The sequence below is a fragment of the Peromyscus californicus genome, unplaced genomic scaffold (genome assembly GCF_007827085.1).
Source record: "Peromyscus californicus insignis strain IS unplaced genomic scaffold, ASM782708v3 Scaffold_18__1_contigs__length_77618521, whole genome shotgun sequence".
NCBI classification, from domain to species: Eukaryota; Metazoa; Chordata; class Mammalia; order Rodentia; family Cricetidae; genus Peromyscus; species Peromyscus californicus.
The window spans coordinates 41,962,598-41,985,809 of NW_026294480.1; the positions used below are offsets into that span (position 1 = coordinate 41,962,598).

A 23,212-nucleotide genomic window follows, 5' to 3' on the forward strand; every position below is an offset into this window, starting at 1 on the left:
CATCTGCTTCAACTTCCTCTCAGTCCAAAACTCATACCCTGGGGATCGCTGTAAAATTCAATGAGATAATACATATGGACTTCAATGAGGTAATACATACGGACTTCAATGAGGTAATGCATACGGTACCAAACAGGTGCACCAAGGTAGCATTTGGGCTGGCTAAGAAGGAAGAGACGGTTGCCAACAAGTCCAGGACCCCGAGTTCTATCCAGGCAAGAGAGAACCCAAAGCTACAAGCTGTCCCCTGACGCCCACATGTGCTTCCCCGTCCCCCAACACTAAATAAATAAATAAATGTTTTTAAACCTTGGTAACATTCTTCTTGAGTGGAACACGATAATTAGCCTTGCATAACCACAGTTTAATTTGCAATCATGTTTTCACTATAAATTCTTACACACGTAAATCACCAGTTCTATGTAATCACTGCCATGTATTGCATGCTTCCTTTTATTTTTCTGTGTGTGTGTGTGTGTGTGTATGTGTGTGTGCGCACGCGCGCGCGCGCGTGTGTGTGTGTGTGTGTGTGTGTGTGTGCGCGCGCGTGTTGTGTACGTTCATGCTTTTGTGTGCGTGTGGAAGCCAAAGGACAATGTTGGATGTCTTTCTCAGTTGCTGCCCACCTTGTTTTTTTGAGATGGGTTCTCTCCCTGAACCTGGGGCTCACCAATTCAGCTAGACTGACTAGCCAGCAAGCCCCTAGGGTCCCCCCACCTCCATGTCTCCAGCTGGGGTTACCGAGGCCTGCTGCTAGGTCTGGCCTTTTAACACGGCTCCTGGGGATCCGAACTCAGGTTCTCATGCTTTGGAGCCAAGCACTTCACAAACTGACCCATCGCCTCAGTTGATAGCACTATGAAGAATGAGAACTTTTGGAACACTCCCCCCAAAATTCTGAAGTGTGGATTGATAAATTGGTAACAGCGATCATTAAACAAGTTCACTTTGTATGGAGAATTCATTTTACATCTTCTTGCTGTGGGATGTCCTGTATGCTGTAAAAATATGTTGCTATGATTGATTGATAAATAAGCGTTGATTGGCCAGTAGCCAGGCAGGAAGTGTAGGCGGGACTAGCAGAGAGGAGAACTGGGGGAACTGTAGCTTGAATTGTTAGAAGGTCTTGTTAATAAAATCAAACCTGAAGCCAGTTATTGGGGTGAGTGCTGGAAGATCAGAGAAGCAGAACAAGCCACAGCTACCTCACCTTGCCAGTTCCTCAGCTGATCCTGTTTCCTCAGACTGGAAGCCTCTGAGTCCTCATCCAGAATGAATCTCAGCTGAACTGCTGCTCCAAAGTCTGAAAGCTTAACCAGCCAAATGCTTCTAGTTCCTGGTCTTCACGCCTTATATACCTTTCTGCTTTCTGCCATCACTCCCTGGGATTAAAGGCTCTCTTCTTGGGATTAAAGGCGTGAGTCACCATGCCTGGCTGTTTCCAGTGTGGCCTTGAACTCACAGAGATCCATGCCTCTAGAAGGCTAGGATTAAAGGTGTGAGTGCCACCATTTTCTAGCCTCTGTATCTAGTGGCTGTTCCATTCTCTGACCCCAGATAAGTTTATTAGGGTGCACAATATTTTGGGGAACACAATACCACCACAAGGAACAGGAAGGCGGAGTGGGAGAGAGGCCAGCCTGCCGTCCAGGGAGAAACATGTAAAGGCAACAGGTAAAGCCACGGAACACGTGGCGACATATAGATTAACAGAAATGGGCTGAGTTAAGTATAAGAGCTAGTCAGTGGTAGGCCTGAGCTAATGGCCCAGCAGTTTAATTAATAGAAGTTTCTGAGTGGTTATTTTATAAGTGGTTGCGGGGTCCGTGATGCTGGGCAGGACTAGAGAAAACTCCAGCTACATCTTCTCTTTCATGTGTATATAAAAATGGAGAGCTGGGGCTGGGCAAGTGGTTCAGTCAACAAAATCCTTCTGCTCAATCACGAGGACCTAGGTTTGGACACTCAGAACCCATATAAAAAGCCAGGTACAGTGTGTGCCTCTAATTCTAGCACTTGGGAAGTAGGGACAGGTGGGTCCCCAGCACTCACCTACCAGTCTGCCTAGTTCATTCAGTGAACTCCAACTTCAGTTATTTCAAAAATTAGGTAGAGGACAACCAAGGAAGACCCTGCACATCAACCTCTGGCATCTATATATACATATACTCTGCCCACGTGCACACAGGAACACATGCATGAACATATACACACATATACGACGCACAAAAAAAATTTAAAAATTGATGAAAAGCAAGGCCAAATTTTACAAAATCCAGAAATGCAGTCAGGAAGAGTGGGAAGTCATTCATTTACTTAGTAAGTAGTATTTTCTTAGCACCTACAATGCATTCACTGTCCAAAGCTCTTGGTATTGAGACAGGCAGAGGAGAGCACAGCTATCATGAAGCCAGTGCTTGAAACAGGATCTCACAACTAGACAAGGAGTGATCAATGTGAAACAAAGGAAAAAGATTCTGGTTCCTTTGTGTTTGCATTTCCAACCCTAAGCGAAAAGGAAGAAGATATGTAGAAACTCACGAAGTGACGGTATCCCCAGAGAAAAGGCAGCGGCTGTACCAAGTAGGCAAACCTCACCGTCTTCAGGCCAGGATTCTTTTCCATATGGGATCAACTTGTTGAACAGCCACAAGAACAGGCCTAGAGGCTCAGTATCAGAGGACACGGGAAACCTGAAACCCCCACGCAGGCCATAAATTACAGATGCAAACTCAGAAACTGCTTGAGAGGATTTAGCATCCTGAGCCCAGTTCTCCGCAGACCTCAAACCCTGGACTCAGTTCCATTCTCACTCTGATGTGAACACTTCACTGAGGCCGTTTCTTCTTCTAGGAAATAGAAAGACAATGGCATAGATCAGGGTTAGCTAGTTTCTGTGGTAACTTGAAAATCTCAATCTCCTGGCACAAGAAAACAGACTTTTGTTCCCATCCTGGTCCAATGTTGGTTGAGGAGATGGATTTGTTCTCCCTCCTCAGTTAGGGACTCGGGCTTTGCAGTTTTGTGGTCCCATCATCTTCTACAGCCCTGTCCTCTTCCACATGCAGTGGTAGATGAGGGGAAAAAAAATGTGGAGAAAGGTATGCTTTCTAGACTAGGCCTCGAGGGGATCCCTTCTGTCCTTTTTCCAATGGTTAGAACCCAGTCACATGGCTGAACCTGGTGTAGGAAGCTTAGGATGTGGTCTGACTGTGTGTCCTGGGAGAGGAAGTAGCTTGGGAACATGGGAGAGATTTCGCCACAGTCCTAACTCCAGAAGGTGGTTTGGAGGATGGAGTGAGATAATAGCTGTAAGAACTCAAATGATATCCTGGATCAATAAATACTCTGGGGTTTCGAGGTCGAGGCCTGTCTTTTCCTCCCAGCTCATCCTCTGCAGCAGAGCAGGCCTCTTACCCATCTTCATGCTCTCTGTAGGAATAAATGTAAAAGAGAAGCTACGAAGCTGCTCCAGCCCTTTGCAGTCTCTGTGGGTATCCCCATCTCAAGTCATTTCAGATGTTTTCATGTGGATGAGAGGAGTGATCAAGGAGAGGCCATCTTTCATGGCATACTCCCAAATCCTACTGTTTCTCTGGGACTGCCATTGCCCAGCACAAAATCACTTGCCGTTAAGGCATTCCTTACCTGTATACCTACCTTCAGTTCTCAGAGAAGCTGAGATTCGTCAGCTAGGCCTATCTAGCTCCATCCTCCCAGCTGCCGAGAAAGGATTTCTCTACCCTGTCTCCACCTTGAAACTCTCCACCCTGTTTCCATTGATGTGGAATAAAATCCAAATGATTTATGCAGGATCAGTATTCTTACCAGCCTTCCAGGATCAGCCTGTCTACAGTTTCATTTCTCCTGTCCTCTAGTTCATCCATTCATTCATCCATCCATCATCCATCCATTCATCCCACAGCTATGCATACAGTTTCTGTTCTAGGCACTGGGACCTCAGCAGTCACACAATGTTCAGGACTTGGTGGGAGTTGTGTTCTCACATGACTTCTGTCTCGGATGCTGTCCTTGAGCACACCCTCAGCTACGTGGCTTGGTGCTGGCATCCTTCTTCCTTCAATCCTTCTCACAGAAGCCTGTGTAGAACAGGCCTTGCTCCCCCGGTAATGCTGTGTGCACACTGGCAATCAGGAAAAGCCCCTGGCTCCTCCATGAGCGTTCATTGTCTGTCTTCCTTTATTCTACCGCAGCCCAACTCCCATAAGGGCAGGGATTTTGTTTCTCACACTCATTTTTGCAATTCCAATACCTATTAACTCGGCAAAAAAGTTAATCATCAGCCATCTCTTGAACAAATGGTTTAATAAATGAATGAATAGACAGGTAGCGTCAGTCGGTGCATGGGTAATGGCCTGCTGGCATGGGGAAGAATGTGATCTTGTGTCCCCTTAGGAGCCGGTGTTCACTTCTGTCCCCTCTGATCATCATGTTGCAGGGGATGACACCACTCCATTGGGCAGCTTTCCACAACCGGCCTCAACACACCCAGATGCTGTTGAAGAAAGGGGCAGATCCCACCCTCTTGGACAAGGACTTTAAAACAGCTCTCCACTGGGCAGCCCAGGTGAGAAAGCAGGCTGTGAGCATGACTCAAGTGTAAATGATGGGAAGCTGTGTTAACGATTTCCTGAGCAGGTCCACCAACAAAATGGGAACTACCACACGCGCCAGTCCTGATATTTATTTGAAATGTATCTGATAGAGCAAGGAGGGTGGTCTCTGTTCCTCAGAAAGGCACTAGCAAGTCTGCCACTTAGACAGACAGACAGACACACACACACACACACACACACACCCTTATTGCTCTCTCTTCACACTCAATGCTTCCTATTGACTTACAGAAACCCTCGGAGGATTACTGGGCAATTCCCTTCCAAACCTTTGGACCAGAGCTCACTGACTTTCCTCCACCCCAGTCCTCCACAGCCACGCCACTGTAGACGATCCTGACTTTTGTACAGAACAGTGAAAACAGTGACCCACACTTCTGCATCCCTGTCACAGGAGTTGAGCCCCATGAGTCCACACAGCCAATGATAGCAGAAAAGACCTGTGAATTCTAGGGCGCAAGGAAAGTCAAGCAGACAGAGAGGAAAGAGTGGAGACACCTAACAGCTCTGAAGTCTGTCCTCTTGCCAAGGGGGCGGCTCACTAACAAAGTAGTGGAGTTGCCTAGTCCCTCCTTCAAGGAGAGCAGGTGTGTGCTGCCCTTCAACAAGTTGGCTCTCCATGCCGATGCCCAGATCCCCACTCTTCCCTGTCATTGGCCAGCCAGGGGAGCCTTTCAGAACCGCCGCCAACCTCGTTGTGAAAGTCATCTCGGCTACCCAGCGATGGTTTCACTCAGTGTTTTCGTGTGGCAGAGGTAGCACCTGGGACTTTCAGGGCTCACAGATGTGCCTGAGATAAGGGGAAAACAGAAGCAACTTGGAAACTGCTCTGTTTTTGCGTCTCTCAACTCGGCTTCAGTTAGAGGGCACCGGAGCGAGCCCTGGGCAGAATTACAAAGTGAACCCGACTTGTTTTTGTCATCCTCACCTGCTGTGGCATCCTCCTACACACTTTCATTATCTAATCATAGCCCTCCCCCTCCCTGCAGGCTCTGTTTGGGGTGCTTGGTGATTGCTTCTGGCTAGTTAGGGACCACAGTAGCAACAGCCCCAAAGAATCCGGTTCAGCGCCAAAGCAACACCCTGGGCATGTCGGTTCTGAGCTTAGATGAAAATGGTATCTGAATTAAGCATTTCCTACATATCCCCCCTCAATACCCTCACACTCTGACTCCTGCTTCTGGGCTGTGTGTCCTCTGGAACCCCCTCCATGTATCATGTGTTCCCCCTTCCTCCATCCCAGGCACAGTTTAGCCCCTAAATTAGCTCTTTCAATGGAATGACTCCCCAGCAGGCCTTGCCCAATGGCAGACTCCTGAACTCCATCCCAGACCCTCTGGAGGTGAAATCTCTGTCCCTATCCTGTAGGGGGCAGTTTGGCTAAGCCAGAGCAACAACACACTGAATTTCCATGACAACCCTGGATTTGATCTAAGGAGAGACACCCACATCTGTGGAGCTTAACTCCAAATATATTGGGAGAGGGAAGCTATGAACGAAACTGTGCATATGACAGCTATGGGGTGTGATGGAACTGGAAGAGACAGTCACTTTGTTATGTTCTCTGACTTTCACAGAGACTTGACTGACGAACTCAGTATTCCACTCTCTAAAATTTAGAGTCTAAATGACCATGCTGTAAACGATATTGCTCCCAGCCTGCCATACTATGAGACTCATCTAAAGAGCTTTTAAGTGTGGTAGAATATTTTAAAGTGTGTTACTTTTGTTTATGTTACATTTGTCTAACTCTGTGAAGCTGTGTTACTGTGCCTGTCTAAAATACCTGATGGTCTAATAAAGAACTGAATGGCCAATAGCAAGTCAGGAGAAAGGATAGACAGGGCTGGCAGGCAGAGAGAATATATAGAGGGAGAAATCTGGAAAGGGAGATCTAGGCACGAGAGAAGGGGAAGACATCAGGAGCCAGCCACCCAGCTACACAACGAGCAAGCCACGGAGTAAGAGTAAGATTTACAGAAGTAAGAGAACAGGAAAAGCCCAGAGGCAAAAGATAGACAGGATAAGTTAAGGAAAGCTGGCAAGAAACAAGCCAAGCTAAGGCCGTGCATTCATAATTAAGAATAAGCCTCAGTGAGTGAATTTATTTGGGAGCTGGGTGGCAGGCCCCCCAGAAGAGTAAAAAAAAAACCCCAACATTTAAGTAATATGGACGCTTAGGCCCAACTCTTAGATTGTTCTTCACTTGTTCTAAGGTGGAGCCCAGGCACGAATATTTATAAGACTCCTTCCTTCTCCCAGAAAAGTAAAATGCACTGCTAGGATTAAGAGCTGCTGTTGTAGAAGAACTCATGTTAATGGATCCCAACATCTCATCTACTCTTACCTTCAGTTTTTGCCTTTCGCCTCAATTGTACACATGAATGAAATGCCTCCTGTATTTGCCCCATCATGACTCAATAAACTTTCTGGCTAGTTAGGGACCACAGTAGCAACGCCCCAAAGAATCCGGTTCAGCACCAAAGCAATGCCCTGGGCATGTCGGTTCTGAGCTTAGATGAAAATGGTATCTGAATTAAGCATTTCCTACATATCCCCCCTAAATACCCTCACACTCCAATTCTGGAATACTTACTATATATCTGGCTCTGGCACTGAAAGTAAAATGAATGACATAAAGGTTCCTTTTAATACCCTACAGTGCTATCCAATATTCTGTGTGCAGGTGATATGCGCTTGCATTCATATTTCTAAGGAAAGAGTCCACAGTTTTCTTCACTCGATGACAGATCAACATATAAAGAGTCCTGGCTCCGGAGGACCTGTGTTCCCTCTCCCTTCCACGTGGTTAGTATTGATAGTCAAATCCCCAGGCTGTGTATTCTGCCCCTTCCTCTGCAAACACCAGGAGTAACTGTGGAAATCATCGCCGTGCTGGTCTGTAGTTGCTCCTTGCTACACAGGTCCAGCACTGCACTCCCTTTCAAGTGTTTCCACATGAATAAGTCTACTTCCCATTGTCATGTATTCCTTTGCTCAACTTCTTGCTTTTCTCTTGACCTGTACAGTGAGATCACATTTAAAGCTACAACGCTTGGAAATAATTAAGCCTTTGTATTCGACCCAAACAACCAAAGCAGTAAAGATTTGAAGCATCGGGCCCAGAAACTAGCTTCAACTTCTGCTCCTATTTTATAGGTCCCTTATTAGCTAGGGATGCTCTACAATGGCCACCACCCTCTTTCCTATTCTCCTGTCTGTCTAGAAGACACCACTGTGTGGCTATAGCCGGGCTAACAGAAGCATGTTACTTGCTGTCTATGATAATCTTACTAAGTGTCACTCCAGACCCTCAGGGCCATGCTCTCACCTCCCTGTGATGATACAAGCTGATCAGGCATCTCTGCCTCATCTCCCTCTACAGTCAAGCACAGAGTGACACCCCCTGATCCAATAACTTCTTAAATGGCCCGTTGGTCAGTACTATGGCATTGGCGGTGGAAGGCTAGGGGATGGTATCAGTTGGTAAAATGGTTGCTGTGGAAGCCTGAGGACCTGAGTTGGAATCCCCAGCATCACATAGAGTGGAGTGAGATGGAGTAAAACCTCTGAAAAATGTGAGCCCAAATAGCCCCTTCCTCCAGGTTGTTTTTCTTATGTATTTGTCACAAGGACAGACTTGACTCACACAATGTATAGGAGTCTATTTCCAGGGTATCTGCTCTTTTCTGGAGATCTATTTCTTCTGTTCCCTTGCCAATACCATACTGCCTTGACAATTGTAGATAACAGGAAGTCTTTAAGTGGGCTATCAGTCCTCCAACTTTATTCTTATTCCTCAGTGTTCTGTTGTCTTTTCTGGGTGTTTTGCTTCTTCGTGTAAACCTCAGAGTCAATTGATCAGTATTTATACATTGAATCTGAAGAACATTTTACACAACAATCAATGATTCCCCCTTCCCTCCTCCCACCACCCCTAGCCTCCCCCTCCCAACCCATCCCCCACTCCCCCCAACAAGAAGGCAAGATCTCCCATGAGGAGGCACATCCAATAGAGGCAAGTCCAAGACCCTCCCCCGCCTCAAGGCTGCATGAGGTGTCCCATCATAGGTAGTGGGCTCCAAAAAGTCCACTCATGCACCAGGGATGGATTCTAATCCTACCGCCAGGGGGCCTCCCAAGCAGATCAAGCTACAAAACTGTCTCACCATGCAAAAGGCCCAGCCCAGTCCCATGCAGGCTCCATAGCCATTGATCCAACTTTCATGAGTTCCCACTAGTTTGATTAGTTGTCTCTGCAGGTTTCCCCATTATGATCTTGATGCACTTGCTCATAGAATTCCTCTTCTCTCTCCCCAACTGGACTCCTAGAGCTCTGCCTGGTGTCTGGCTGTGGATCTCTGCATCTGCTTCTATCATTCACTGGAGAAAAGCTCTGTGATGACAGTTAGGGTATTCACTGATCTGATCTCTGGGGCAAGTCAGTTCAGTTCAGGCACCCTCTCTACTATTTCTAGTAGTCCAAGTTGGGGCCATCCCTGGGAATTTCTGGGAACTTACCTAGCACCCGGATTCTCTCTATCCCCATGATGTCTCCCTCTATCATGGTATCTATTTCACTGCTTTCCCACTTCATCCCTGTTCCAGCTTGACCATCCTGTCCCCTTATGGTCTCACCCCCCATCCCCTACCCTCCATTGCCCCCCCTCACCCCCAGTTCACTCATGGAGATCTGATCTATTTCCCCTTCCCAGAGCAATTCATGCATCCCACTTTGGGTCTTCCTTGTTAGCTAGCTTCTCTGGAGTTGTGGATTGTAGTCTGGTTATCCTTTGCTTTACATCTAGTATCCACTTATGAGTGAGTACATACTATGTTTGTCCTTCTGGGTGTGGGTTACCTCACTCAGGATGATATTTTCTAGTTCCATCCATTTGCCTGCAAATGTCATGATGTCATTGTTTTTCTCTGCTGAGTAATACTCCCTTGTGTATATGTACCACATTTCCTTAATGGAAAAGGGGTCTTGACAATACTTAGTTTTTCCCAACCATGACCATGGAGTGACTTTCTATTTGTTTAGTTTAAGTATTTTGTGCTGAGAGTTCTAACATACACATCAGAGTCTAACATACATGGCATTTTTTTACGTGTATGGGTGTTTTGCCTGCATGTATGTCTGTGCACCATGCTCATGCCTGTTGTCTGTGGAGATCTGCAGTCCTAGTGCTGGGGAGACAGAGACAGGAAGACACCTGGTGCTCACTGGCCGACTCACTAGTCTTGCTGAATGAGTGAGCTCCATGTTCAATGACAGGCCCTGTCTCAGAAAACAAGGTAGAGAGTGACAGAGAAAGACACTCAACCTCTACCCCGCCCCCATATGCACACATACGAGTGTGCACCAGTACACATATACAGGCATACACTATCCATTCCGTATCTATCTATCTATCTATCTATCTATCTATCTATCTATCTATCTATCTATCTATCTCTCTATCTCTCTATCCATCCACCCATCCATCCATCCATCCATCCATCCATCCATCATCTCAATCTCTCCCTCTCCCTCCCTCCTTCTATCTCACACCTACAAACACAAACAAATGACATTATAATTGGAAATTAAATTTCAGAATGAGTTTTATCAGAGACAAACCACATCCAAAACAATAGTTTCTAATTTCAAATTCCATTTGTTCATTGCCAATATATAGAAAAACCATTTTGTCTTTTGTATAATATGCATCTTATATTCTGAAAACGTGTTACATCTGTTTCTTAGTTTCAGGGCTTTGAGTTCCGTCTGTCTTTTCAAATAGTCTACCTGGACAGCCACAGTTAGACACAAGAAGTCATAACAGCTCTTCCTTCCCAGTCATCCCCTTTTCCTCCATTCTCCTGTCTGACTGCAGTAGTTAGGACTCTGGCCCCCAGAGGACTATCTGAGAACAGTTCCGATTCTAATAGTTCAGCAGTACTGCGTGCACTCTTTCCTCCCTCTGGTTAGCCTGGAGTCCATTCTCCAGTGCTTACTCTGCAGCCTTGCTATCTCCATTCCTGTCTTATTTGTCCGGCCACAGCACATCATAAAAATACTCAAGACTTGAAGGGGACGTGACTAAGGCACAGACACTAACACAGCACAGGGCCTCTGCTTTGTACACTCACTAGCACATGATGAGTGATGTTGATATCCCCTCGTACAAGGTAGGACGAATAACAGACTTTTCGGTAAAAGGAAGGTGCCATAAAACTTATTTTGCGTTAGTAATCATCCTTGTTGCCATAACAAAGGCAACTTAAGGATAAAAGAGTTAGTTTTGGCTTGACGTTTAAGGGGATGCAGTGCTTCGTGAAAGGAAGCCTGTTGGCAGGAGCTGGAGGCAGCTGGTCACATGGCATCCGCAGTCAGGAAGCAGAGAGGGATGAATGCTGGTGCTCAGCCCCCTTTCTCCTTTTTATTCAGTTCTAGGACTCCACCCATGGCATAGTGCTGCTCACATTCAGGGTGAGTCTGCCATCCTCTTAAACTTCTATGGAAGCATCGTCACAGACACACCCAGAGATACGTTTCCATGACGAGCTGATGGTTTTTAGTCCAGTCAAGTTGATAACGAAGATTAGACATTATAGTTCCCCAGACATATGCTGATAATGAACTAACTGGTCACACAGCCTCCCAATGAACTTCTTTCAAAGGACCCTGCCTTAGTGACTGCTCTATTGCTGTGATGAAACACCATGGCCAAAGCAATTCTTACGAAAGAAAGCATTTAATTGGGGGCTCGCTTACAGTTTCAGAGGGTCACTATGGAGGGGTGCATGACAGCAGGCAGGCAGACATGCTGCTGGAGCAACAGTTAGGAGCTTACATCCTAATCCACAGGCATGAGGCAGAGAGAGGGAGAGACAGAGACAGAGAGAGAGAGAGCACAAGACTGGACCTGTTTTGGGTTTTGGAAACCTCAAAGCCTACTTCAAGTGGCCTACCTCCTCCAACAAGTCCTCATCTTCTTACCCTTCCAAAACAGTTCCACCAACTGGGGACCAAGCATTCAAATATATGAGCCTATGGAGGCCCTCCTCGTTCATACCACTGCGGGCATCTAAAATCAAAGGAGTCCACAGTTAGGATATTCGAATTTTGGTTTTGTTTTCTACATATAGCAAATTCAGCTTTCTCTTTGGCAAGCCTTCTTCGGAGTCAAGCTCCTCTCCAGTGCTCTCTGCTCATAAGGGATAAAGAGAAAACAGCTAGAACACAACGGTTCTTAGAGCACGTGAAGGCAACGTGATGGTGATTACCCACCAGCAAAAGCAAAGCGAATAAATACAGCAAAACAGTCCACGACACGGATCTAGCCTCCCAGTGCAGAATCCAAGAGCTCAAGAACAGGCTATGTGTGATCTTATTGCTCCCTGGTGTGACAGCATCCCCACTGGATGTGGACTCAATCTCTGTTCCTCTTATGGCCCCATCCGGGCATTTCTACTTCTGCTCTCCTACTTCAGGGTCTCTGTGACCTCCCTGGCCCCCACTGTCTGTGCCTGCCTTTGCCCGACACCATCCAGAGTGCTGGCAGGGAATGCTGTGTGCTGGCAGGGAATGCTGTGTGTCAACCAAAAGATCATCGTCCTTGGTCTTGACTTGTAACTCCGTGCCTCTGGGGTTCCTCAGATTCTCAGGAGGATACACCATGGCAACCTTCCTAGGAGAGGCGTTTTAAACGCCTCCTGATTAACCCAGTCCCCAGTTGGCAAGGCTCATCGTGATTACTTATGTGACAGGTCCGAACAGCCGTTCTCACTTCGACTTCCTCAGTGTGAACATGCGGGGTCCTTTCCTCAAGGATCCAAGCGTACAAACTCTCCAGAGTCGATCCTGGCTCAGCTAATTCTGAGCTGTGACCCGGAGCAAATTCCTTAGTCCCTCTTAAGAGCCTCTGTTCTCCGACCTACCTCCCAGGGTTGGTTGTTGTCCAGAGTGGTTTAGGAAGGAACTAAGCAATAAGCTTTCGCTTCACTTGCACACAGCTATCGATCGCCATTATTTCTGAGGAACGCTCACAAAGAAAATGAAACTGCAAGTGCTAATGTTGTATGGGAGATCCAGGAGCAGGCAAAGGAATTATCTGGAAAACGCACGATAACAGATGGCAGGTTGGGAGAAAAGTGTAAAGTGAGGTGAGATGTCTTGCCTGTCCTCGTTCAGAGGTATTCCAGCCTCCAAGACACATGGGACAAGTTGGACAGATTTCAGCAGGGGCAGACGCAGGCGCCCTAGGCTGCAGTCGCTGCTGAGTGACTCCTCCCAAGGGTCAGGCGAGGAGAAGGAGAGAGAGGTGAGGTGTGTCCTTTTGTTTTTCCATCTGTCCTTAATGCCCCTCTCCTACAAAGAGGGGGGACTGAACAGAGCTGTTCTGCCCTTTGAATCACCTTGGCAACCTGAAGGCCTTTTCTCTTCCAGGAAATTGTAAACAAAACAAATTCCCCAAGCTGGCACTCTTCTCTGTTTTCCTTCTCCAGAAGCTGGTACTTTCCAAGAAAAATGTCTCTTGACTGCTTTCAACTGTATTCCAGATCTCTTCAAAATACATTGAGTAATATATGAATGACTCTAGAAAAAAAAAATATATATATATATGTAAAAGCCCCTTATCTATCTATGTGTTCAGGTTAGCAGGCTTCTTGTGACAGGCAGGCACAGCACACAAATAAGTGATGGAGTTATAGCCAAGTCATGCAGAACAGAGGCTAGGCGGAAAGAGGAAAGGGATGTAAGAGGTCATGTGAGAGAAAGAGAAAGATCTGCTTTCCAGCTACGTGACCAAGGTCCTTGAGGGAGCCCTCTGCCTGAGACACCCGAGATACAGTGTTCTGTGGTCAGCACCTTGAATTTATCAGTTTGTTCTATAAGTCAAGTCAGATTAGGCAATGGAGCCTGCCTACACAAAATTCTAACCCTCAGACTCCTGTGTCAGGAGCCCAACTCTTGCCCAGTCTCTGCCGCTGCCCTCTGCTCTGGCGGTGGGGGTAGCAGGTGGGGGTGGGGCTTTCCCTGGAGGGAGTTGGGTGGGATGGGGTGCTTTCTCTGTTCTGTGGGAGGGAAAAGCTCAGCATGTGCCCTGTTACAGGATAGATCCTGGGCACCTGGGAGGATCTGGAGGTGTGGTAGAAATCTCCAACCCAAGGAGTAACTCCAAGTCACCATGCCAAACTGAGGAACAGGCCTTCCCTCTGCAGCCTAGTGTAATGACACAAGGCTCCTCCTCCTCATTGTGTTAATGTTGAATTTAAGTGTACAAGCGTCCTCATGGCCACCTTGTCCAGTGACACGAGGAAGTCAATGAGCAGATCTAGTGAGCAATTTGTCGTCTAGGTGACCCATCTGTCAGGCTAGCTCTGACGTCAGTTGACGTTGGTCATCAAGTCCACCATCAGTCCACCAGGTGTGGGAGACGTGAGCCCTGACTGGAAACCAAACTCCTGGCAAAGAATTGAGATAAATGGAAATTTGTTGAAGAAATTAAACACAAATTATAGGTAGCATTGTTTGGGATTTGGTTTCTGTACTGACCCCAACAGAGCAGACGAAAAGTCAAAATGAGTCACCACACTTAAGCTCCATGTCACTAAAGCCAAGCTTTGAACTTCCGAGAAGCCAGGAGACAGACAGACAGACAGACAGACAGGCACACACACACACACATACACACACACACACACACACACACACACACACACACACACACACACGGGGGGGGGGAATAGAAGAGAAAAGAGAGAGGTCATAGCAAAGTTCTCCACTTGTGGTTTGCCACATGATCATGAAGTTCACTCCTTTTTAACTTTTTATCCTTCCAAGCCTGCTTCACCCATCACAAAACTGTAAACTTACTTAAAACATTGTGAGAACTTTTTTTTTTTTTTGCAAATTTTTTTGGGGATGGATAATTTATGTCGTTCTAGAGTGTGAACTTACGATAACGTAGTCATGCTGGAGAGTCAAAGGGCTGGACATGCCTACAGGTACTCGGCAAGCTGATGTGAACTAAGGGTCTCTCAGTCCTCATCTTCTAGGGAAATGACCACTCTTTTTTTCTTCTTTGTTTCTATTTTTTTTCCTTTAGCCATCCTCCATCTTTCAAAGCATCCCCCCCCCCCCCCATCTCTCTCTCACCACACATGCACAGGGTTGTTCATGATAGGCTTTCTCTGGCTCCTTTTTCAGAGTGGAAATAGAGTTCTGTGCTCCATCATTCTGAGTCATCATCAGGGACCGTCCATTATCAACTGTGACGACGAGAGTGGAAAGACCTGTGTCCATATCGCAGCAGCTTCGGGTTTCGGCGACATTATTACCGATCTGGCAAAAGTCCCTGAGTGTAACCTGCAGGCTCTGGATATGGATGACAGGTATCCATGGCAACTCAGAGAGTGTTGGGAACCACTAGTCATCTTCCCCTAATGTCAATCTTAAAATAAAGACATCGAAGGCGCCATCCTCTCTGCCTATATCCTTACTGCTGGTAACACGCCTCGGTCTATTTAGTAAGAGGAGGAAAAATCATTGCTGTGAACAGAAGTCATGACTACGTACTGTCAGAGTTTCCACTTTTTGCTGAATATCTGTAGTGTTCTCAGAAGGCTTTCTATTGAACTGACTAATGAAGTTTGTATTTCCTTCTTCTCTCCTGAGTTATACCATATGCCCACAATTTCCTATCCAGAGTGTGAGATAAGGGACGAGGAGCCCTTTAATTCAAAACCATGGGCCTGACTAATGAGGCTTTTTTTTTTTTCAGTCATTGATGATATATTGGCTGGAAAAGGAAACTGGGTCCAGAAAGGGAAAATGATTTGTCTCAGGGGTCATTAGTACCGGAGTAAAGGACTGCACCTGCGTCTTATAAATGTAGCGCTCATCACCTCCGATGAGGTGCTTACTAACCTTTGTTTAGTTTAGGCACTGAGTCTCGGGAAATGCAAGAAAAAAAATAACAATTAGCAAAACTGTTGAAAATAAGTGTACGAATTACAAACTATCTGAGTGTGTGTATTCACCATTTTCTGTTAAAGTGAGAACTGAGAGCATGACAATCTTAGAAGTCCCATAAGAGTATCCCCCACCATATTTGAAATTCTTTCAGTGTGTGTGTGTGGGTGGTGGTAGGGGGGGTGTCTTGTCTTCCACATGGGTCTTGGGAGCTGGAGGTGGCTAACCTGATGATTTTAATTAAAATTGAAGGATGCTTTTTCCTAAGAGCAGGCGTTGACCCTGAGAAGGTAAGAAAGGGGATTTGGGGCTAGAATTCTTGTAAAAGAGCCATAAAGAGAACGGGATACATTGTAGCATTAAGAGATAAAAGGAAGTCTACCTAATTCAAAAAGCAGCTTCTGTAGAAGCAGCTCCCCATTTTGCAGGACCACACATTTAACAAAGAAAATCGTGAGCTTTTTCGTGAGCTTCAGGGAAGGAAACAAACCCAGAGAGGAGAATCAATACAGAACATTAGGCCGGAGGAAAAGGGAAGTGTAGTTTCTAGGAGCTCCCCCCTGAACCTCCCCCCCTCACCCCCAAACTGCTGGGTAAGCCATTCCTGCACCTCTGTCCTGTATTCTCATGTTGAACATGAAGCTCTGGCTTTTCCGTGAAACGGTGAGTTTCTGTTAGTAATTGAACTGTTCAAAATCATCACAGGCTTAGAGGCATCTCCATCTCTGTGACTTCTGTCCTTCTTTTTCCTTTCCTTTCCTTTTTCCAAAGGAAGATTTTGTGGGAAGAGAAGAAAAATAAGATTCCCAATGAGAGGTGTGCTGGTGGGGGAGGGGTGTGGAGAACTAGCCTGCCTGTTAGCGTACGCCAGAAAACAGGCAAGGTGGTGCACCCTGGAACCATAGCCCCAGGAGGCTGAGCTAGGAGATTTACAAGTTACAGGCTAACATGGGCTACAGCATGGGCTATGGAATGAGACTGTCTCAAAAACACCCCATTTTTTTAAATGGCCAGCAGGATGGCTCGGGAGATAAAGGCACTCGTTACCACGTCAGATAAACTGAGTCCTATAATATATATATATATGAAGGAGGGAACTAACTCCCACAAAGTTATCCTCTGGTCTCCATACAAGTGCCATGGTACACAAGCATGCACAGACACATCCACACACACTAAACAAATGTAGGGAAAAAACTAAGTCACATAATACATCTACGGTATTTTAAATATCATGGTACTCACCTAAGACTAAGGCCAAGTCACAAATAACACAGAAGCAGCCTCCATGTTTTAAATGTCCCAAATTTCATCAGTCTATGAGGTCATAATTCACTTCCATAAACAACCCATTTCTCTTCAGGGAGGACAGTCTATTATTGGATTCTCCTCCCTGCATATTTCTGGCAATTCTCCTGAGATGTTTACAGGCTTCACAAATCAACCCTTAGGTACTGACAGCTGGAGCAGCCCTGTACCCTTCCACCCATCATCCCTCACCACGCAGGGACCCCCTCATCACCCAGTGCTGGCCTCTGCTCAGTCCCAGAGGTCCTGACCTTCCACTCCTCATTGTGATGGCCGAGGCCAGCTTGTAGGATCATCCTGCAGCCTTGAGATAGGAAAGAAACTGTAGCTCAGACAACACAGCATCTATGTCACAAATTAGCCTCAGTGTGCAAGTCAGAGGCTGTCACTGTGCTCCCTTGTTTCTCTGTACCCCTCCCACGATGGCCAGAGGAATTAAAACAGCTGGTCTTAGCAAGTGTGAGGCCAGGTTTATTTCACAAACCTTCAAAGTGAATTGTTGCATGTTGGTAAGCCTCCATCAGCTGAATTCACTGGCAATTTTCCTCTAAATGGAGAGAACAATCTGCTGTTGCCTCATCCTGTAAAATATTGTCTAGAGAGCTCTTTTATGAAATGAAACAAATCTTACCTGTAACATCCAGATACAGTGTGATAGATGACAGCACATTCAGATACACGGTGTGATAGGTCACTGCACATTCAGATACACAGTGTGATAGGTCACTGCACATTCAGATACAGTGTGATAGGTCACTGCACATTTAGACACAGTGTGATAGGTCACTGCACATTCAGACACACAGTGTGATAGGTCACTGCACATTCAGACACACAGTGTGATAGGTCACTGCACATTCAGACACACAGTGTGATAGGTCACTGCACATTCAGACACACAGTGTGATAGGTCACTGCACATTCAGATACACAGTGTGATAGGTCACTGCATATTCAGACATAGTGTGATAGGTCACTGCACATTCAGATACACAATGTGATAGGTCACTGCACATTCAGATACACAGTGTGATAGGTCACTGCACATTCAGATACACAGTGTGATAGGTCACTGCACATTCAGATACACAGTGTGATAGGTCACTGCACATTCAGATACACAGTGTGATAGGTCACTGCACATTCAGATACACAGTGTGATAGGTCACTGTATTGATGATACATTGCCCTCTAAGGTTTCATACTGTGGAGATGGGGGTTAACACACAGAGAACACAATCTGAGTGTAAGGACCAAAGGACCACACAACGTATCTAGACACTCTCTACATACTTGGGTCCAAGGCCCTTCTCTGCCCACCTCCAGGTGCTCCCATGCCTGAGGGTTGATTATTTGGCTCTCTCCTGAATGCCCTTCTGCCAAGAGCCCAGGTCCTAGAACAAGGCCCAGGAGAGGCCTGCCATCCTGTGCCCTTCCTTACTGCCCCAGGACTGCTTCCTTTCCTGACTGAGAAACAGGAAGCTTGGTAATTTTCTGCAAGGGAGACCTCATTCGTAGGAATGACACCACATTGCCTTCCTAATCCCAGTTCTTAGGGGAGTGGGGGGAGAAATCAGAACCTGATAGTGTGACATTTCATCAACCAAAATATGGCCTATCCAATCTTGGCTAAAACTAGTAGATTCAGGTGTCTGGTCCCTTTACACGGTATTTTCCAGAAGCCTAATGTCCATGGCTACTCATCACCGCTGCCTAAGGGCCACGGCTACTCATCACCTCTGATCTGATAGACATTTCCAAGCAATTACAAGTCTACAACATCCAAAACCACATGAGCACAGGACAACACATAGCTACAGCTAAGGAAGAAGTATTTATTTACAGTGAATATACTCTGTCTGCAGTGTATACAGAGATACGATGCTCTCACCACCGCCCCTCAACCAAGGTTAACTCTGTATACACATTAGCTAAGCTGGAGACTCAAACTTCTGCTTTGGATAAAAAGCTCTGATGCACACTGGAGCACTTAAAGACCTCCTGGAACAGGGTTATCAAAATGAACTATCCAAATTCTTGCTTCTCATGGAGCTTTGAAAAAAAAAATCACAGTACACTGTTACCCAGAACAGTTTTGTCCATGATGTAATAAAGAGCGTGATATTGTCAAATCATCCTTTCAGTAATCATTTGATGGTGACCCTTAAGGAGGTTAGGAGTTGCAGTGTGTGCTGTAGGTACAACACAGTGAGTGAAATGCTCTCATTTTTTCTTAAATGTATGTAAAGTGAATCCAAGGGGAAGAGTGGAATATTCACTATGTCAAGTAGCAATGCTTTGTCACAACCAAGGTTTTTAGACATTATCACAATTTTTATTATCTATAATTTAATCATTTTTCCCAGTATGGAAAGCTAGAATTGAACCTAGGCCCTCACTAAGCTAGGCAAGCATGCTACCATGGAGCTATCACACTAGCCCTATGGTTTCTCAATTTTATCATCTATTTAGACTCGTAGAAAATGTACTACCTCCATCTCTTTTGGCTGATTATACAATTTTTTTTTTTTTTTTTTGGTTTTTCGAGACAGGGTTTCTCTGTGTAGCTTTGCGCCTTTTCCTGGAACTCGCTTTGGAGACCAGGCTGGCCTCGAACTCACAGAGATCCGCCTGCCTCTGCCTCCCGAGTGCTGGGATTAAAGGCGTGCGCCACCACCGCCCGGCTTGATTATACAATTTTTACAATACCAAAATATTTAAGAACAGAGGTTGGAGATGGCCCTCTTGATGCTTGTCTGTGTCCTCTCGGGTCTGATAAGCCTCCACTCTCTCTGAGCTGTACTTTGGGAGCATGGCGATCTTAGGCTACAGGTCATCTTGGCTTGTCACGTGACTCGGACATTACAGGGCCCACCCTCCCAGTAGTTCTACCAAAGAAGCTGAGCTCTGGTGCCTATTGTTGTTTAGCCTAGTAGTCCCTTGTGTTCCTTTTTTGTTTGTTTGTTTGTGTTTGTTTTTGTTTTTCAAGACAGGGTTTCTCTGTGTAGCTTTGTGCCTTTCCTGGAACTCACTCAGTAGCCCAGGCTGGCCTCAAACTCACAGAGCTGCGCCTGGCTCTGCCTCCCAAGTGCTCGCTGGTATTAAAGGTGTGCGCCACCACCGCCCAGAGTCCCTTGTGTTCTTAACAACCTCTTTTAATGGTGCTGGGGTTCAAATCCAGTGCCTGGCACATGCTAGGCAATGTTCTACTACTCTACTACGGAGTGACATTCTCAGGCCTTTAGCGCCCTATGTCACATCTGCCTTGACATCTGAGGGAGAATTCTCTGTCCAGGGTTGGGGAGGCCAACTTCCTTTCCATGAGCTGTTAAATACGTTGCCTTTCCATCGGATCTGTCCCCAGTTCTAAGCCTGGCTTTTGGATACAGGAAAACATGATTTATCATATTTACCCTGCCACACCTCTCCTCTAAGATTAAGTACAAAGTCAACCATGCCTTTAAAGAGAGGACAGAAGACAAGCAGAAAAAAATATACAGTCATATTAGTAAACGGTGTTGAGAAAAGCGTGCCATGTATTAGAAAAACACATACCCAGAGATAAGAACTTACTCTATAACCTAGGCTGGCCTCAAATTTGTAAGCCTCCTGCCTCAGCTTCCTGGATGCTGAAATTATAAATGTGAGCACCATGCCAAACCACATTTCTTATTTTTAATCCAAATACTGACTTTCTTTTTAGTCTATATCCACTAAAAACTTCCTTTTGTGTGTGTGCATGTATAGATTATATGCCAACACAAACAAAATTCCTAACAGTGCCATTGACTCCAACATCACCTCATGTTGCCTTGTGATAGTGGAACACACTCCCATGCTAAGCCCTGGCAACCACAGATTAGCTCTCTCTATAGTTTCTTCTTTTCAGAATGTCACAGAGATGTGACTGTGGGTTGCACGTCCCTTAGCCACCACACTATGATGGGAAGTGTTTCAGACTTCTGAATTGTGGGGACTTGGGAAGACTTCCATATGTGTAACAAGACATCTTGAAAGGAAACCAAATCTAAGCACAAAGTGTGTTTAAACACGCAGCCTGGAAGTAATTCTATAAAACATGTTGAGTGCCCTTGTACTTCGGCCCTGACTTGTCATACAGGGCCAGATATAGAACTTTCCGTTTGTAACATCCAACATGTCAGTGCTCAGAGAACTTCAGGTTTCAGATTTTTAGAAGAGGGGAGGTCACTATGGGACCCTTTGAGAGTGGCTGGTGTCACTTGGCAGAATGCACTTGAGGTTCAGCTCTGCTGTCGCACTGTGGTGGCCCTGTTGCTGACGTCACTGAGGCATAGTCCACAGTGTAGAGGAACCACTGTTTACCCATTGACCCCTGGGAGGATGGTGGTTTGCTTCCATTTGGGGAAGTTATGATCAGTTGCTATAAACATTTGAGAGCAGGCATTTATGTTAATGTAAGTTCTCATTTCTCTACCTAGATATCTAGAAGTGGGATTCCCAGGTCACATAGTCAGGATATATTTAATCCTGTAAAACTCCCACTAAGATCGTAGGCAAATTCCAGGTCTTCTACATTTTTTGCCAGCATCAACTATTATCAAGCTTGGTTGGGTTTTGCCTTATTTGAATAATTTTTACAGGCATGTGGGATCTCCTTGCCATTTTAATTTGCATTTCTCCAATGACAATTTTGTTGGTGGTGATGCAGGGTCTCACTTTGTAGGGCAGACTGGCCTGGAATTCACTCTGTAGCCCAGGCTGGACTCAAACTCACAGAGATCCTTGTCCTTAACCTCCTGGGCACTAGGACTTCAGGTGTGTGCCGCCACGCTGGCTTGACAAGTAGTTTTGAGCCTGTGGCACCTCGTCCTGAGTGTCTTGCCACCCACACATCTTTTTTGATGAAATGGCTATTGGATCCTTTGCTATTTTTCAAGTGAGTCTGTCTTCTTATTGTTCACAACTGGAAAATATTATGTATTTTAATTATAAGCCTTTTGTTGAACGTGTGGTTTGTAAATGTTTCTTCCTGTTTTCTGATTCCTCTTTATTGTATTCAGAAAACACTGGTTTTACAATTCAACAAATGGTTAAGTATTGGCGAATATCTGTCTTCTGGTTAAGAAAGGACTTTCTGGCTGGGCGGTGGTGGCGCACGCCTTTAATCCCAGCACTCGGGAGGCAGAGCCAGGCGGATCTCTGTGAGTTCGAGGCCAGCCTGGGCTACCAAGTGAGTCCCAGGAAAGGCGCAAAGCTACACAGAGAAACCCTGTCTCGAAAAAACAAAAAAAAAAAAAAAAAAGAAAGGACTTTCTGAACACGAAAGAGATAAAATGAAATGTAATTGAATGTGAATGCTTTCCATTTTTTTATAGAAAATCACTAAAAATTTAAAGATTGAATAAAAAAAAATTTTGAAGTTTGTATAGATGAGCTATAAATGGTCAGTGTCTTTAGTATGCAAAGAGCCCATTCAAATAAGTAAGAAAAACCAGTAATATTATAATAGAAAAATAGACAATAGAAACTGGTATAGTGGCACATGCCTATAATCCCCACCCTTGGGAAGCTGAGGCAGAAAGAGTATATATTCAAGGTTATTCCTTGTTATACAGTGAGAATCTACCTTTAAAATAGAAAAGCAAAAAAAAAAAAAAGCATTAAGAGTGATTTCAATGAAGAAATTCAAATTGCAAATTTAACCTTACTAGTAAGTAAAGAAACCCAAAGGAAAACATCAAAGTATCATTTTGCCAACTAAATTAACAACGATTTAAAAGATGGTGATATACTCAGTGTTCAAGAAGGAGTATGGACTCAGCTGTAAGAGGGTAAACTGAGTCAACGATCCTGGAAGGCAGGTGGCACTGTGTACAGAGAGCTTTAAAAACCACTCATACTTCATCTTCTAGGAAATTCTCAGGAAGGGCAGAGATGGGAGAGCAGACAGAATGCACAGAGGTGGGGGGAAGCGTCTTACGTACCCTAGACTCCTATGCCGGGTTCACACACACCATTTCATACTGTGGATAGCAGTGTCCTCCTTCAGCCTGACTCTGGGTAGAAGCCGACCGTGGCTAAGCTGCCTGTAAGGTTCTGATTGAGCTCCTTGTGTTTCTCCTGCGGTATTCCTCCAGGACACCCCTGCACTGGGCTGCAGCTGCCGGGAAAGCAGAGTGCGTCCAGTCACTGCTGGACTTGGGCATGGACAGCAACCTGAGGGACATCAACGAGAGCACGCCCCTGGCCTACGCTCTGTACTGCGGCCACACAGCCTGCGTCAGGCTCCTCTCCCAAGGAGGCCGGTGAGTTTATCTCCTGTCTT

The 23,212-nt window shown here is 45.7% G+C and overlaps 1 protein-coding gene across 3 annotated transcripts in view; it reads left to right on the forward strand.

The window, feature by feature from the left end:
* Positions 1-23,212, forward strand: part of Ankrd55 (ankyrin repeat domain 55) — a 94,415-nt gene that overhangs the window by 53,686 nt on the left and 17,517 nt on the right. For all 3 annotated transcript variants that reach the window (XR_008219523.1, XM_052743285.1, XM_052743286.1), the window contains exons 7-9: positions 4,460-4,588; positions 14,833-15,017; positions 23,025-23,192. Coding sequence is in view for 2 of the 3 variants with exons in the window: in XM_052743285.1 (XP_052599245.1) it covers positions 4,460-4,588; positions 14,833-15,017; positions 23,025-23,192 (482 nt within the window). In the remaining variant the exon portion in view is untranslated. The remainder of the gene's footprint in view (positions 1-4,459; positions 4,589-14,832; positions 15,018-23,024; positions 23,193-23,212) is intronic.